Raw genomic sequence first — 18,712 nt, forward strand, 5'->3', positions numbered from 1 at the left:
TTAAAAAAGGGAGGCCAAAATTCAGAATTTCCCACTGAGCAGAACTTCAGGAAGAGGAAGAAGAATTATCAATCACATCCTTTGCATCCAACTTTCATGTCTAAAACTCTCATTAGCACAATCTCACTTACGGATGACTTTCAGAAGACCGGTATTCAGACCAAACCTTGGTCTTACATCTTCCCTTTTCTCAGGGCAGGTTTCAAATCGTGCTCCATTTCTCTGGCCTTTCCAAGTACGCTTCCTGAGCTTTTCTGTCTCTGGACTCTGTCTAAAAGTCAGTGTCCTCTTCCTGAGACCTAGAAGTATTGCTGTCTCCCCAAAAACTGACTGAGCAATTTCCAAATCCTACTTGACCGAACACAGATTACAGTGTAACTCCTCAGAAAGAAGCAGTAGCTGAAGCCAAACCACCTCAAATTTGCAAAAGGAATTCTGAACCAATCCCGCTGTTCTCAGATCCATGCTTCAGGGAGACAAACAAGCAAACCACCCACCCGAGTTCTGCATGCTGATTTCTGCCACAATTGACTTCTCCATGACTCTCCAAAAACCAAGCAGAAACCATAATCTGTAGATAAATAGTCTCAAAATTACTACATAATTTTGAGGCAGAACTGTAATATTAAAAGTCATTTAACCTTCTAAAATATTTTCAGTAATTGTACTTGAAAATTTGATGAGACATATTAATCTTCAAATACCTAAAAAGGATATTTGGAAGAAAAAAAAGGAACATGAGTAGATGAGTAGGTCAAATGTGTCACACTGTATGATCTTCCTTAAACAATTTTTTCTCAGTTAATTAAAAAAAAAGCTGCTCCAAGAATGACATACGGGTAGCAAACTTCAAATGGTCAAACCCTAACATCGTCAGAAAACTAACATACTGGCAAAACCACAAGCAATGGAAAATTCTGATACAAGAAACACAAGTCAGACAGTATATAGCCTGATCAACTTCTTAAAAGTTTCTGACAATTGATCAGAGAAAAGAACAAACTTGTTTGTTAACTGAATACAGAACAGAAGCCTTCACTGACAGTTGTCTTTGGAAGAAAACGCAAGAACACCACACATGCAAATACAAGCAAACCAGAAGAAAAGTCTCAACATAGACAATTTCTTCAGGTTCCTTGGAATGACTGACAGCTGAACTTCTCAGTTCAGAAGTAGAAGAAAAAAACGTCTGCCCCAACAATCTCATCAAAATAGAGCCAAGAAAGCCTTAGAAGATCAAAGTGCAGCAGCTTCCTTTGCTGCTATAAAGATTATGGTATAATGCAATATCAAGCTACTTGCAAAGTAAACCCAGATCTAAATTGAACTTAATATTTCTATTTAAAAATCAACTAAACTGCAAAATTTGTAGTCTTTTACTGGTTACATAGTAAACATACAACTTCAAAAATTGCTGTCCTTTCCCTTTTTTTCTTGTTGTTGTTCTTCCACGTAAGCTTATTGGCAAAAATCATCTAACACGGGCCTACTGCACAAGGTCACGCTTTTGTCTGTGACACTTCCAACAGCTTGACAACAACTGCTGTTCTCTTGGGATTCTTCTTTATCTCAAATAATAGAAATGTGAATCTCCTAATGCAGAAATTTAGATCCCAAATGGGCCTCTCTGAAATAAATGTTATGACTACAGAAATATGGAAAGTACAGTTGTGAAAACAAATGTCCCAGTGCTAACAGGAGCTGCAGCAAAACCCACAAGGATCATGACTGTATAATTTTTAAATATTCTCAGAAAATAAATGAAGTAAAAGAATTTTTAAACAGGAGTATCTGGACTTGCACAGCTTGCAGAAAAAACCCTGTGATAATGATGGTAGAGAATGGCTGCACTGGATAGAGTTAGCATAAATGAAAACTATTTTGTATTATTGCCTACCTGTTTGCCCTTAGTACCTTTGCGATACTTTTATCTATTAGCAAATACTGTAACCTTCTCAGGATGAAAACTTTAAGTGCACAAAGCACAATGGAGATTGGATCTTCAACAGGAGTACATAGGGCATGGATCAGAGGCAAGAAACAGCACTTAGAACTGCTTGCATAGTTTTACTCCGGCAGTAATTCACCTTGACCTAAAGCTTGTGTAAGAAACCAGAACAGTATACAAAATTTCCAAGCAGAAGCCATGGATTAAGTTTAGATATTGCTTCAGATTGTTTTTAAAGGACTTAAAATTTTTAAATGCCTTCAAGAACATGCACTAACATTTCTGTGAAGCAATAAAATAAAAATCAATTAAGTAAGAATACGCATTTGCAAAATTTGCAGTAACAGAAGCAGGAGACTTCATCAAAAAGAGGGCATCTTTAGTATCACTTTTCGTACCGTGTCTCTCAAACAAAATTCAATTTTTTTAGACAATTGTACTAAGCATTCCTATTCCCTAATGTTGTATCCCTAAAATGTAGCAATAAAATTGTATTGATAGAGCTTTTTACATAAACATAAATACATATACACGTACAACAAAATATATAACTAGACTTTATATATAGCTATACATAGTTAATATAAACAGTTACATTACATACATTTCAAACAATTGCCTACTATGTTAAGGACAGCAGTTACTGATTATGTGAAGTCTAACTTCATACACCTATACAGTTTGTTTATAAAAAGTGTGCAAGTTCAGTTCTTAGAGAACAAATATATTTTGTTTGACTCAGTATGTCGCCTTCTTGTCTAGGCAGGAAAAAAAATGGAGACCAATGCTGTAATCCTTTCAGAATAAAATGTTTAAATACAAACATGATTGCCATTGTAGACTGTTTAATTTAGAGAGATTGTATTTCAGTTCTGGTTTCGAGAGGTTTGCTGATTTGACTATAGAGAGTACTTCAATGCTTATCTTAATTGTTTAGATAAGATTTGTTTGAATTTGGCAGGTGAAAAAACCATGGGTGTGGGATATAGGAAGGTTGAGAAAAGACTGGCATTTTACCAGATTATGCTTATTTTAAACTATAGTGCGGCGAGGAGCAAACAACCTCAATGAACCTGTCAGGGGCTGCTCGTTTGGGAGTGAATTTGAAGCACAGGATTGACTGGCAGGATTCAAGATTTTCAACAAACTGGAAAGGATTACCATGATAACTCCCAAAATGCTACTTAAGGCTTAGCATAGCACACAAACGCAGATGATAAAAGACATTTAAATAACTAAAAAAAGAGTGCTTTATGCTTATAGTAGGGGTTTGTTGTTCTCTGGGTAAACTTCCTGTCTCTTAAATGTACTTTTTAAGGTATTTCAAGAACAAGATTTTAATATAAAATTAATCATTGACATATGGATATATTTTACATGTAAGACATTCTGCTACAGAAAATAAAATTACTGCTATAAAAAACCCCAATGCTATTGGCTGTTACTTCAATGTCAGCTTGTACTAAGCTTTTTCGCTTCCTGGTTAAATTAGTATAGCGTGCCACAGGTGTTCTGCTTAGCGGTTCTCAAAAGGAAACTTGTCATACCTATCAACTATACCACTTTTGGTGGGGAGACTACTAGAACAGGATATCTGAGGAATATATTTCTGGGACATTTACGTGACAATATATATTTACAGTACACGTTATAAAAACAAACTACACAAACCCATCAGCTGCAAGGCACATATGCAGTAAATCTGACACTGTGTATCAATCTGTCTGCAGGCAGATATGATTTATAGCTTTGTATTCATGAGTCAGTGAAATAAAATTTGGATTTCCTGCCTGTTAGTGTTTGTCTTTTCTTTTAGATCCACACAGGCGCTAAAGTTTTTCAATCTTTATTTCGATTATACTATGTCTGTGAGCTCCACACACTAATTGTGGTACCAGTGATGGTGTAACCGTGACAGTCAAAGGATACTTCCAAGTCAAACTTTGCAGAACAAGGTGGCATCTCTTACTGAGTGCAGCTGGAAGAAGTTAGCAAGACTTGTTTGGAATACAAGTAAGCCTTTAGGCTTTGAACAAACTGAGGCTTTTAATTACGTGTGGATTTCTTCAGTATTCAAATTTGCTGGCTTTTGCGTTAATTCCACCTTACCTGTTTTCATTAGAGTAGCTCTAAGTAAACAAAGCCATGGCTGACTCTGAGAAGTCCAGTCCATAAGCAGAGACAAGCTTTTTCTTTCATGCTTTAGGGAAATCATTCTATATCATAAAGATAAATAAAATGCAGGAGGAGGAGGAAGAGATTTATTTAGAATCACCTAGTATTTCACTGGCAAAGACGAAACCTAGGTTGAAATTAGTGCAAAGTCAAGAATAAATTTAGGTTAAAATTATTCCATCTGTTGGAAGAATCATTTATTGCTTATTCTAACATCATGACCACTAGAAGGACACAAACTTTTTCATACGGGATCTCTGAACTATTCGCCCTATTCTGTGACCCTGAGCAGCTCTGAACAGTCCCAAGTCTTTCCATGTTTGTATACACATTCCACTCTTTAATCTTTCTTCTAATCTACCATTGAGCCTCTTACAGTTTTTGCTATTATATTTGTTTGAGATGAAGTGAACACAATTCATCCCTCATAATAATGGCAAGAATATAATAGTTTTATACAGTTATATATCACTCTGCATATTTATTTGATAAAGTTACCAGGGTAGATACCAAATGCATGTTTTTCCAGAAAAATATATTCTCTACATTAAGCAGCTAACTTAGGATCTTAGATTTTGTGCCCTCAGTTTACCCACAGTTAGTATATAGTTAACGTAACTCCAGAGGTATGTCCAGCTGGCAATTTAGAATACTTACATTAAATTACTTAAGCGTCAATGCTGAGTTAACAATGGCCTATGTCATAGATCTGAAAATTTAATGGCTCATGAAAGACTACCAGAAAGGAGAGTATCTTAGGCTTCCATAGGAATCTGCTTTCAGCTTATTGCTACTAACTGTATCTTTACCAACACCAAAAAGATATTAAAAATAGTTATTAATCCCCAGTGAAGTCGCAATGTGAACGGGAGAGCTGCTCTTTCCTGAGCAGACTCAAATTTACCCAAAGAACCGTCTTGATTACACTCTCAGTCATCACAATCAATGACTAACGTAAGACTCCTTGTCTCTCAAGGAGTGACTAGAAGTCAAAACAATCTTTGGACTAGAGCTGTAGCTGGTGGAATGTTGAAGAGACCAACAAAGGAAATAGCAGAATAACCTCAAGAACTTGTCTTTCTGTTGAACTGCTTGATCTATTTAGCTTACACAGGAGAAAGGTAAGAGGCAACCTGATTACAGTTCCTATGCATACCTACATGAAAAGGTATCTGAAAGTAGATAGCTCCATAATTTCAGACCATAAGTAGGAGAGAATGAAGGACATCTATAAACTAATTTGACAAATTCACTGCGGAAAGAATATTTTAAATGTTAAAAGTGAGAGAAAGTAACCTCCTGAACAATGTTTCATGGGGTACATTGGCTTCTCCATCACATAAAGTATTTGTATGAAATTCTAGACTCACCAAAGTCAATGACAAAACTATCAGTGACTTCAAAGAAAAGGTTGAAGGGTCAGAATTTCAGCTGCAACTCAAGGTCATTTATACTGCTAAAATGTTCGTATTTATACAGACTAATGGCTTGAGGCAGAAATTAGCAGGCAATATTACATGACTTGCCTTATTTAGCAACCAGACTAAATGCTCAGAATGCTCCTTCTAAAAAATCTAGAGTTGAGCTGCATGTTTCCCCTTTGCTAGGTCCCTCTGAAGTTCTCTGCTAGCCTTCTCTAACATCAACAAGCCTAAATCATTTTACACAGAACGTTGCTACCTTTTGATGGTTTACAACAGAAAGTACTGGAAGTTCTTTTAGCCATGAAGACATGCACGATCATTCAGAAACAAGCTTCCTTTGCTTACAGTTCAAGCTAACCAAGTTGTATATGATGATATCAGTACCTGCAGTAGTAGAGCTAGTTAGAAACACTACATGAAACCTTACAGGGATTTGGAAATCAGGCAAAGCAAGTTCCAATTTATCTAGAATTGCTGTACAGTCAACTGAGGCAATTACAAGTCAAAATACAAATTTTCTTGCTCAAGAATTTCAAACACAAAACATTTGAGAGGTTTCCTGTCCGAAACAAATTTCCCTTTCCCTCTGTCAGGAGGTAGTATCTGACTGAAATAAAACCTCATAGTCTCACAATTTATTCTCCAGATCAAATTAATTTCATTTTCGGCACAGCAGAGAGCAGTTTAGTTGTAGCCTGGTACTCTACATGTCCGCCCAGTCTGATGTCTGGATAAACACCAGGGATTTCACCATACTGATACATGTTAAACTTGTCACCAAATATTCTGAAGTTGCAGTATTAAAAAAGCCACAGATGCTAAGAAATGATGTCATGATCTTGTGATATGCAGTCCATGTTCTAAATGTGGTGGGATTATGAAAATAATGCAGAAAGATTTTTGGCTAGGTGGATGACAGCTGACACAGCTTTACTAATCCAAATCACAATACTGTGATAACTAAGGGCAGAAGGATGTGTGTTTATGGTTTAAGTTCCGTCTTTCTTCACGCTCCAAAGTGTTTCTCAAAAGCTGGTATTAATAACTCAAGGAAATAAGGGCTGGGATCGCAACAAAACCAAACGCCTTGATATGTGGGAAAACCACAATATATATATTCTAAGAAAATCAAAATGAAACGTTATTTGGAATCACCTATGCGTATTTATTTCAGTATCATGACTGGATCTGGCCTACTGAGGACTTTGAGATTATAAAAGGTGCTCTATATTGCTTCGGTTCATTGAGCTGTATTTTGTGTCCAGGTAGCTAATGCAATTGCAGCTTCATTAAAAGCAGAAAACACATTACACTGAAATAGAATCTAACACATATTGCTTGGGGAGGTTTCCTGTGGAACGGCAGAACAACAGAAAAAACCTTGATCTTTCACTTTCTAGGGATCACGGCAGAACAAGAGGTAGAAGAAGCAGGAGAGGCCCCGGTGCCTCATAAAGCGACAGGTACAGGGACACCGACACAACGGCTCCAGCATGACAAACAGCGGGCTCTCACACTAAATGTTTCACAATTTTTGCAGTGGAAAACCGTAATTTCCCCTGCGCTGTTTCTTACCCTGCCTACCGCAGGTGATGGGTGGGTACAGCAAACAAGTGTCCCTTGCCATCTTTGCATCCTTTCCCTTCCTTACGCTCAGAACCGTTTGTCAGAAGGGGGTATTCACCGGGCGAGAGGCACGCCGCGCAGCAGCGCCTCCCTCCAAGCGGGAAAGCGGGGCGAAGGCAGGCGGCCGAGCACTTGCCCGGCCCGGCCGGCGGGGCGCGGCGCGGCGGGGGGCTCCGCTCCGCCGCGGGCCGGGCCGGGCTCTCCCGCCCAGGGGCCGCAGCCGGCGGCGGCCGCGCGGGCCGCTGTTGCCACCTGCTGCTGGAAGCGGGGAGGTGGGTCGGGTCGGGCCGGGCGGCGGCCGCAAGGGCAGGGCCGGCGGGGGCAGAGGGGAGCGGCGGGGGCCGGGGCGCGGACCCCGTTCCGCCGGTGAGCGGGGACGGGGCGGAGGGAAGTCCGGGCGTAAACCCGGGGAGACGAGCCAGAAAGATGACCCAGGTAGGCAGAGCTGAACAGAGAGCGCCCGGGCTGCGTCCCTGGTGCGTCTCCATGGGGCGCCCAGGCACCGGCCGCGTGCGATGGGCGGACTGACCCTTCACTGCCGGATTTGGCGGCCGTTCCGACCGCAGCGGGAGGGCGACCGTCAGCGGGCTCCGACGACGCGAGGCCGCGCACGGTGCCGTTACTGGCCGCTGCAGAAGAGCCCCGACGAGGGCTGACGGAAGCGTGAGGCAGTGAAGATAAAGCAATGCATTGCAACAGATCTACCACATTCCCTGAGCCGAGGGAGTTCGTGCCTAAACACAAAACCTGACCGGTTTTCTGTACTTAGTGCCCTATCGCAGGTCATTCAACAAGCACGTTCATAACGACTTCTGATGGGTAAAAGCTGTAGGACAATACACAACATGGAAAACATAATAGCAGAGGGTTTAACCTGTTAAGTATAGTTTTGAGACATCATGCAGAGCCTAAATTTTAGGCTATTACGATTATTAGTCAAAGCAACTAGGCAGAAATACCAAAAGAGGAGAAGCAACACTTGATCTGCTTCCGAATAGTGTACAAAACGGTTGGAGATGCTCTAGGTTGTAAATGAAATTCTTTATACAACGGGGAAAAGGATTTTTAAAAATAACACCATAAAATTAGACTTTACAAGGAGGAACTACATTAAAATGAGAAATCACTTAAAAGGGTAAAAAAGCTTGGAGGTCAGAAAGAAGCTTACAGACACTACCTTAGGGGTTCAGAGGAAAAAAAATAATCATCAACTGAAAAATTCAAATCCACCCTTTTTTCCCCTGGTCTTTTCACATCCCCAGTATTTCTACTCTGCAAAACCACATCTATGACTAAACATAAGAGCACGGGGGACACCTGTAAATAAGGCAAACTCTTCAAAAAGTGGAAATCAGCCAAAGGAAATAGAAAAGCAAAAAGTCTCGTAAGTTCAGTGTTAATCGGACAAGAACAAAAAGGTCTAAACCCAACTTGCCAAATGCATAAAGCTAGTAATAAAACTGCTTTCAAACACATCAGATGTGTGAAGCCTGACAGGAAACAGTTGGGCATGCATATAATCTGCCTGTAAAAAGAGCACAAAAGGAAGAGTCAGAAAAGGTTAAACAAAGTATTTGTGTTAGGATTCACAATTACAGAAAAGGTCAAAGGGGTTCTCAGACAAGTTCTACACTTCTGCAGTGATACGTTTTGGGCACCGTCTCAAATTGAACAAGCTTCAGAACATACAAATGCAAATTTTAAGAGGGTTGCCGGGGTGGCGCTGGAAACTACAAACCAGTCGGTCTGACTCTGTGCCTGGAAAATGTCTATATTACATGGAGGACCAGCTCTTTTGAAAAAACATACAGATAAAACAATGTAATGAGAAAGACAGGTAGCATGTCATTTTGTAGTAGACACTCATGAGCAACAAATTAAGTAGTACTGCTTCAGTGGAGTCAACAGAGGCACAGGTAAGAGCGATCAGGCTGATACTGTATTTGCAAAAGGCTCCTCACAGTCCTTACCTAAAGCTTCAGAAAAAATTATGCTGTCATGGGATAAGAGGAAAGGTCTACTCTGATTAAAAATAAGAGCTGCTCAAAAAAATAGGAAATTACAAAAATGGACGATCAATTTTCAAAGTACAGTGTTACTAGGAACTTTGCAGATCATTTATTTGTTTAACGAATGTGAGGTAGTACGTCGGCAGATAATAAAAGTGAGCCACTTTAAAGCTGACCACAAACATGTACAAAAGGATCTTTCAAATATTCAGTGTCAATACAAGTAAAGAAGATGGGGGGGGAGGGGTAAGAACCCAAACTGTAAAAACGCTGCGATGGATACCGAATTAACAGCTACTGCCCCAAAAGAGGCACTCAGATTTTTTCCATCGTTCTCTGAAAACATAAGCTCAATAATTAGCAACAGTTAAAGGGCAAGCAGAATGTCAATAACAATATAGAAAAAATTGGAGCCTGAAATAGAAGATGATGTGATAGCATGGCATAGACATATGGCACACATAAATCTTGAAAATAGCATACAGAGTTAGTCACCTCATTTGCAAAGGGAAGAAAGAGAACTACGGATCTTAGATTGGTGGCAAGGGGGGGGGAAAAAAAAGGAAAAAATACAAAGAATAGACAACGTGTATAAAAGTCGTTCCAAACAAACTTTTCAATTTGGAGAAAGACGACTACTGCAAAAAGATAAAATAGAGATCTATAAAAATTACATAATGAGCAGTCAGTGCCACTTACCTTCCCCCCCAGCCCGCTCCCCGGTTATCCACACAGGAGATCAGGTACTAAGCTAGACAGATCTCCATTTGATCAAATATAGCATATAGTTTTATTTGCTTCCTTAAAAAAAGGAATGATAAGAACTATAATGAATGAAAAAAGAAAAAAAGGGTTTTATCTGCATGTTTTACTAAATTCTCATTTTAACTACCTTGTACTTATATTTGATTTTAACGGCAATATACATGTAAAGTGCTGTTAATTTTTTAATACAAATTTTTGTGTACAGAAATATATTCAAATCTAACAAACACATGAACATGAAATCACAGATGGATTGTTATGGCAAAGATCCTTTTTGAAACGTTTTCACTTAATGAAAAGATGTGTTACTGCGTTATTGGAGCATCTTAGTAAATTAATAAGCCTTTCTTAATTTCATAATGCTAAAATCTCTGTTCAGCAACATATAAAAGTATGAACAGTGGAAAATATTTCTGCTACGGAAAGAAGACCAGGTGCTCCTTTTCTTCCTCCTTCCCTCCCCGGGCCTCTCATAGTTTTTGCATGGCACTAATGTTAATAGCATGCATTTTGTTGCTTTTACACGTAGAATTTTGTAATCATCCCTCTTATGAGTGACTACATGGTACAGAAATGAGAAATAACAATACTGCTTTTCTTCTTTTGGGAGAACAGAACTTTCCTGAAACTTTTCTCTCAAAGTTTCAAAGTTAATCAGACTTCCAAGAAAAAAAATAAACTGTTTCAACTGAAACAACAGACAAACAATGCAATTACAGTTTCTTACAAAACTTCTCTATTAAATTACATTCATATGTTCTTAACAACAACAAAAATCTTTAATTATCCAAACTATCCAATGTGGCAGTAATTAGTCTCCGCTGATTCAAATATTGTGAAAAAACTCAATATGATTTCCCTCATTTAAAAAAACTAAAATGTATTTTGCGTTACAGAAAAAGGGGTTTAATTCTGTAAATTTCTCTTTAATTCCAAAAGAATGTATCACATAAAACTTTCAGTTCCTTTCTTGGTGATATGAATATTTCTGTCCTTCATTATCTATCTTAACATGTTACATACATGCATACTTAAAGAAAATGATAACCAAGACTGTATTTTTTCCTCAACAACTGCTGCTATGGCTTTATTGGCCTCTGGTCACCATGAACTAAGCTTCAGAAAACCTCAAAGGACAGAAAGAGGACTTGAGGCATGCTTTCAATACTCAGGACTGGCTTTCTGGGCTTTGTGCCACATCTGTTGGAAACCTCACCTTTCTCCAAGGTCCTTTGTTGCCCTTCCTCACTGGCCAGACAAGGGCTCCAGAATCACTTTTGGCTGCTCAGTACATAACACAGTGGGCATCCTAACAGCAGCAAAGCAGTAGAAACATTTGCAGCAATGCATACGTGTGGCACATTAATTTAACTCTAGTCTGTCTTTTATAAAACTCATTTTGTGTATTCCATTGTTTTCCTTACCAGTAATTTCACAATAGGAGCTTGTAAAGTAATTACAAGCAAATAAAATGCGTAAGCTTGCAATCTTAACAGACAGCATAGTGTAATGAACATGGCGGCATAAAGCTAAGAAGAAATAGCCAAATAGGACTAAGGATTATGGTGAGAAGATTTGAAGAAGTGCTAGTTCACAGGACAGAAAAATGCTGAACCGATCAACTTTCCTTGGCGGTGTCTCAGAAGAATCTTAACACCTGTTGGAAAGGCTATCAGAGGGGAAGCTTAAGCCATAATCTTTTAAGTTTTTAGGTGTCTGAATGCTCAATATTTGATTAAGAAAAAAATTTCAATTTTCGATTAATAAGCCATGTAAAGTTTCAAACTTTGTAATTAACCTGCACCAGCTGTGGTTGCTTTATAGGTCATTCCTTTAATGAAGAAATACAGACTTGCCATCTGACAGAAAAAGTGTTCTATATATGTTCTTACATCCAGGATTTTTTCCATAACTTTAACGGACAGAAGTAACAATATTGGGCAGCTGGTTTACCTCCCAGTATGACAATGTGCAAAAAAACTTGATCCAATCATGTATTGTTTTGTCCTCATAACTTGTTTAAACAGTAACATGTCTTTTGGGAAGATACCCCTATTATGCGTTTCAGATGATTATGCTTATACACATACATTGTTATTTGGATAAATAATGCTCAGATCACTTCTGGACCTGCCATAAAATAAACAAATCCTAATCTTATTTTCCAGATGTTGACTCATTCTTTCCTGTTTGCCTTGCATTTAGAGCATCTCTTGGACCTATGACCACTGAGACTACGTGAAGCTTCAATGCGTGAAGAATTCCTGCACAGCATAAGAGATTTTGTCCTTCTCCTCCAGATAAATTCAGTCAACCTCTGACAAAGTCTCTCCTAGCTCATTGTTTCTATGTGTCAGTGCGAAGAGTTGAGTAAGAAAACAAACCCAAGGTTTTCTCATGTTCCTTTGCCACCAATAGCCAAATACTAAAGAATAAACATTTATTTTGCCCACTAAGATTTAAAGTACATTCACTTCCTGCACATCTGTCTTTAATTCAGGGCAGAAGGTACATCTGTCGTTAAAAGTACTACTTCTGTTAGTAGAGCAAGCTCTGCTGCAAATACAAATTTCAGTAAAATAATCTCAAATCCAGATTAAAAAGTTGGGCTTTACCAGCTGTTAAGTGAATCTGCCTGCACTTTCCATAACTATTTTTCCTGTTACGTTCTTTCATTTAACTTCTTTTCCTAGTATCGCTGACCAACAATGAGTTGAAGGCTGTAATAAGAAAAGCCTTGGTCTTGCTTTTTTTTTTTTTTTTTTTTTTTTGCAGTTATCAGAGTGGGACAGGTAGCTCCATCAAAGTCTGTATTACCAGTGTCTCAGAGAAGGGGGGAAAATGACTTATTAAATGAGGATATGAGAAAGGTGGCCCAAAATTCAGAGACAGAAATTTCCAAACTGCTTCCGAAAGAGCCAGGGCAACAACAAGGCGCTATGCAAAACCTTACAGAAACACAGTTGGCATCTTGTGGCTATGCCAGAGGTAACACAGTGCCTGAAATGAGAAACCATGTTAAGAGAAACTTACTGAATTGGAAAAGATTACAGACAACTTCAAAAGACAGAGAACTGCATATGCTGTTTTTTGCCAGACTTCTACTTTCATCGTTTACAAGGCACATTCTGACTAAGATTATTTTGCTGAACAAAAGATTAATTTCCATTTTGGAAATAAAGACTAGATATAAATCTGACTCTGTAGTAAATGAAATATTTGTCTGCATGGAATATAGAATTTGCTTTTCTTCTGGCTGACATCTTCAGTTTATTTTTTCCATCTATTTTTCCACACACAGAAGAATTTTTTTGCTAGTCTCAGAAGGCAACGATATTCTCTGCAACATAGTCACAATTTCACACAGTTGTAACATTTCATGTGATGACAGACAACTTCTTAAAAAAAGAGATATCTTATTTAAGAGACATGGTCCCTAAACGTAGACACAAGGCTTAACACGCAATTATATATTAATGTATAGGGTGTTCATCATAGATTATTGCATGTAGTTAACTGGAATCTTCTTGGATTTCTAGTTTAAGCACATGTTGCATCTCTCAAATGTTAAGAAAAAACCCTAAAAGGCTAATGTTAAAACCAAAGTCTTTTCTCTAGGCAGAAAATCTGAGCTATAAAGGAAAAATATGTAAGAAGTGCTTCTTCGGCATTTCTCGAGCTTTGCCTGTATCATGCAGCCAAATACAGCTATATTTCTAGTGGGAACATAATACTGGATAAAGGATATTTGTGGTATAGCGAAAATAAAAAAGCAAGCAAAATGCCTGGATAAAGTGTTTTGCATAGTTGATAGATGATTGTAAAAAAATAGGCATCAGTAAAACCTTGTGTGAAACCAGAGAAACCATGAGAAAGGGACTCATTTTTATACTAATAACATAGAAAAATTGCACTAGAGACAAACATTTCTTACAGTTCTAGCCTAGACTGCATAAAATAGCTGGGAGTTCTGTTAGCAATTAGAATCTACTAAAAAAAAACCCGTAACAACAACAAAAAAATCAACCTACCCTACTTTAAAGCACTACTAGAAAGACATACTAGAGTTCAGTACAAATGTGCTCTGATTATTACAACTACCTCTTCCACACTGTAAAAATATTTTAAAAGCAGCCAGGGTTTGGGAGTTTGTTTTACTAAACACATTTCAAAGTCAGGAGCAGACAAATGCAATTCTACAAGCTGACACTTAACAAGGATATCATCATTATCATCATCAGAGAAGGCTATTTAGCATACCTAAAAATATTCTGAGATCTTTCATTAAATGCCATCTGATCACATGTGCATGAAAATGTAGCGAAGTTTTCAAGATTCATGAACAAAACATCAGAAATTATTCAAATTTTCAAGTTTCCAAAACAATCTTTCATCAAGGACTCTTTCTCGCAGGCAATATTTCACCATTGTTTTGTATCTTAAAAAGCAAATAAAAATACACCAAAAGACCCCAACCAAACCAAAAAACTTTTCCAAGACATTAAATACAGCATTTGCCAAAGTTTCAAGTTATTATTTTAAGCTTTTCAGTTAAACAAAATATGAATTAAATCTTGAAGTCCTCAATGTATTAGGTGAACTGAGCCAGCACAATTGTTTTCCCTTCTGTTCCTGAAATACTTTGAAATTTTTCTAAACCATTAGAAAATAAAACACTATAATGTGCAAACCAAGAAATGGACTGAATACCACACTGCATCAAAACTTCCTCTCTATTTCTGGGTGTTTTCCTATGGCCAGTAAAAAAAAGCCCTAACAATTCCTCTGCGATTTTCATGAATACTGCATCCCACAGATATGCTTTATATACAATATAAGGAATATTTACAAGAAAGCCTATAAAGTAAGTTGTCTAGTACCACAAATTGTCAGAGTCGGGGTGGGGGGAGTTTCATTTGACTGCTTTTCAGATTTATGAAAAAATATTGTTTGTGTTGTACTGAGTGAGAGATGGGTAAACGTACATGTCACCGTACATTAAACATGGCAAAAACTCAAGACCACCACTAAAACCCTGGGCCAGTGGTCAAAGAACACTGATCACATTTTTTGCTGTAGTTACTGTCATACATCTTAAATATTTGTATATAAAGATGCAAATATATCAACTATTTTGCTAGTGGAGACACTCTAACATTATTTTAATTTTTGATAATACCTTCATGTTTGTACATTCAAATTGCAGCAGATAAACCAGTAAGCAATAAAACTCGAAAAAATGTAAACCCCTTACTTTTTAACAAGCCAGTTAAAATAGTGCATACGTGAAGGTGAAGCTAAATACTTGGGCTTGTGATTTTATAATTTCTCCACAAGCTCTATGGTTAGATCACTCTGAGAACTCTGCATGGAGCAACTCATGCCAGAAATACTTCCTGGTGAGATCTCTCCTCTATTTTCCTTGCCCCCACCATGCAAATTTCTTCCCTGCTCCTCACCACTTTTCCTCCACACCTATTTTATGTTCTTCAAAAGAGACAACAACTTTTTTAACACCAGGATCTTCCAACCATTTCCACAAATCCCCCACCAGACAAAAGTTCTCTCATGTTGCTTCGATCGCTTCTGCAGAGCAAGGGAATGAGAGCACTCTAAGTTCCCCTTTGCAAAGACTCTTGGTTTTAGAAAAGAGCTATTGAAAGAGGAATATACAAAATCTGCACACAGCTCTTAGATGATCATGTGTACTTAATATCGTAATAGGATAAAGGTTAAGCATAATATTGTTTGACCCCTTCAACTACTGACATTCATGCCATGTTATTGTTAGTGTTGCATGTTAAGCAAGCAAATTTTCAATGAACTTGTGTTGGCTTCACCACAGACACAGATGTTAGGCGGACTCCTTTGTTCATAAGGTTCTCATTATTAACTGAAACCAAGTTGAATATTTGACTGAAGGAAAGGACCATATCATTGTTTTCAGATTTTGCTCTATGACTTAACTGAACTACATCTGCCAGCTTTGGAAATACCAAGTACTTCTTGGCGCCAGCACTGGCGCCTTGCTCTATGACTACCATCTTAAGTGCTTCAGCTTGAGGAAGTCTAGTAACCATCAAAACAGTTTAATAAAAACTTAAAACTGTGATTAAGAGTTACTCACTAGCTGACAGAGTGCTCTGAAATTTGTTCTATTTATGAATAATTTCACAAAATAAGCAAGTCATAGTAAACCGAATGCATGGATGTAAATATGTAGTCTAGAAAGTTCACAAGATGTTTTTGTGATTTATGAAGTCTGTGTTATACTTGAAACCACATTTATTTAATAGGTAGGCTGGCACTTCACAGGATAATTCAATCTGCTTCAAATCTATCCAAAGCCTTTGGGAAACACAAGGGATGCTGTGAATATAAATGCAATTCTACTTTTCACCTTTTTGCACTACTGTCTCTTAGCATAAATGTGAAAAGTATTACACTCTCCCAAAAGATCTGCCTTTATAAAAAAAAGCCGTTGAAGATGAAAGAACGCCACAGTTTGTGGTAACCCAACTATAGGAACTGTTTTATATAGCGAATTAATTAAATGTTATCATATACTTTTCTGGATATGTCCTGAGGCTATCTGAATTAAAATAAACAACACATCAGACTTACTTCCTCAGAAAGACAAAAATCAAAGTGTCTATATTTTATACCACCTGGATAACTGATGCCAAAAACTGTAGATGGCAATTCTGCAAATAAACAGTTTTATTTTCTACACGGGACAAGGGAATATGTTACTAGAAAGAGGAAAATAAATGGAGAACAAGCTATTTTCTGAAAAATATAGAGTAAAAAGCATCTCTTTTTAGTTTCTTTTACATATCAAGAGATAGAAATAATTAGCATTTCCAGATCATTAATGATGTGATCTGAGCTAGAATCAACAATACTTATTTCACTTACCATGCTGAATGTCCCTCATGTCTAAATGAAGGCTAGACATTAATATTCCAACAGCTTGAGATCTTTTGTTACTTAACAACTTGACAACCTGCCAAAAGAAACGCAATGATTAGTAGTAATCTGCAGGAAAATGTACAAGATATTTCACATTATTAATGACAAACTCAAGAAATAGTACCGTGTAGTCTATATACACATGCAAAATGAGTAATTTTATTATTTTTAAAGTTTGCTTCTGCTGCTTAAATCCATCCCAAGTGTAAGTAACTATGCCACCTAGTTGAATATTGATCCTAAAAGGGTCATTATAAAAGTTCCCCTAGACTTCCTCCTTTATTAGGATGCACGCTTTCAACTTCACACTGATGTTACTAAGTGTATGAAACAGGCTGTCATATAAAAAAAGATTCCAACTGTGTCTATCTTGGAATTGCTTTGGTTTCCAAAACCACACAATGATTTCCATCTTTGATGTAAGCTAAAACTGTGAGAATTTTTATTTTATTTGAATGTTTGACGTAGTAGGCGCCAATATGAATTTTATTTAAAAAGCAAAATAACCACGTACATATTGGGATTTTCTTTGATCACTTTTAGGGAATATAAAAGGTCTCAAAGCTTTTTTGTTTTTAAAATAAATAAAAAATAAAAATCAAGCCATCAAAACTTCTTGCTTTAGGGGATTAAAATTAGCCACTAAAATACACTTTTGTACATATTTGCTTTGCAAGCATAAAAGCAACAGACAAATTCACAGACTGTCTTCCACAGGGCCCTAAGCTGTTTGAATTCAGCTTACTGTAAATTTTATCTCATTGATATGAGAAGCAAGCAATGCCAGGAAAGGACCCTTATCTGTAAGATGACGTGATTCCAGGTGAAGTACTGTTCAATGCAGGGGTACAACCATTACGTAGATGGAAAAGGTTAATATTTAATCTACTCAGGTTGCTAAGTTTTACACCGTATTAAATGCATTGAAGAAAGTCTTTGAGAATCACTTGGAGGAAAGAAGAAGAGCCTGATAATTAGAACTGTAAGTTCGAGTTCTTTTTACATTGTAGTCAGGAAACATACTTTTTTTCAAGTTACGCAGTTCCTATCTCAGCACCAAGGTGCTGTATCATCTACAGTCCAACTGGCAAAATTATTTAGACATCAATTAGCAGAAATGAGATTAGAAAAAGTAGAATTAATTTAGCCAGAGTAAAGAACGTCATGATCTAATTCACATCTTAAAAAAAAACAACAACAAAACAACCCATAAAATACCCATAAGATATTTGCCCTGTGGCCAACTTTGATTCACTGAAGTTTTCAGACAGGTTTGCATGTTGATGTTTGAGCAGTAGCTGAAGAGAAGTAAAAGCCTGTCCCAGAACTCTGCCACTGAGACTGCTTAGGAATGGAAATTTGAGAAACTCAGTGATTGCAGTACAGGTTTTCTGGGGATATGGTTGGATGGCCAGTTGTTTTATTAATTGTTTTTTGTTCCCGTAAGCCTTCACAACAAGCAGTTATGAAGTCTGGAGTATTTCATCCTCCTTTCCTCACAGATTCCTAACAAGTTACAGTGAAGTGAAAATACAGCATTCTGCTCATGAACTGAAAATTTTAAAATTAGAAACCAAGTGTGTCATAACTACCGTTCATGAGGTTAAAGACCTAAATTCAAGGCATAGCTATTGGCGTCATCTGTCAGAAATTAGCAAGACATTCCTTTGTAATTGTCTAATTCATGTAATATATGATTAGGAATTTAAAACTGAAGTCAAATGGACTAAAATAGGATATGATAGTCAGATTTTCTGAATTCAAAGGGAAAACTAAAATAATTCAGAAAAATG

General features: G+C 37.4%; 1 protein-coding gene across 1 annotated transcript in view; it reads right to left on the bottom strand.

Moving 5' to 3' along the window:
* Nucleotides 1–18,712, bottom strand: part of FMN2 (formin 2) — a 159,550-nt gene that overhangs the window by 77,178 nt on the left and 63,660 nt on the right. The window contains exon 7 of the mRNA XM_075089405.1: nucleotides 16,866–16,953. Within this exon, the coding sequence (XP_074945506.1) occupies nucleotides 16,866–16,953 (88 nt within the window). The remainder of the gene's footprint in view (nucleotides 1–16,865; nucleotides 16,954–18,712) is intronic.

This window comes from Phalacrocorax aristotelis, chromosome 3, assembly GCF_949628215.1.
Source record: "Phalacrocorax aristotelis chromosome 3, bGulAri2.1, whole genome shotgun sequence".
Taxonomy (NCBI): Eukaryota; Metazoa; Chordata; class Aves; order Suliformes; family Phalacrocoracidae; genus Phalacrocorax; species Phalacrocorax aristotelis.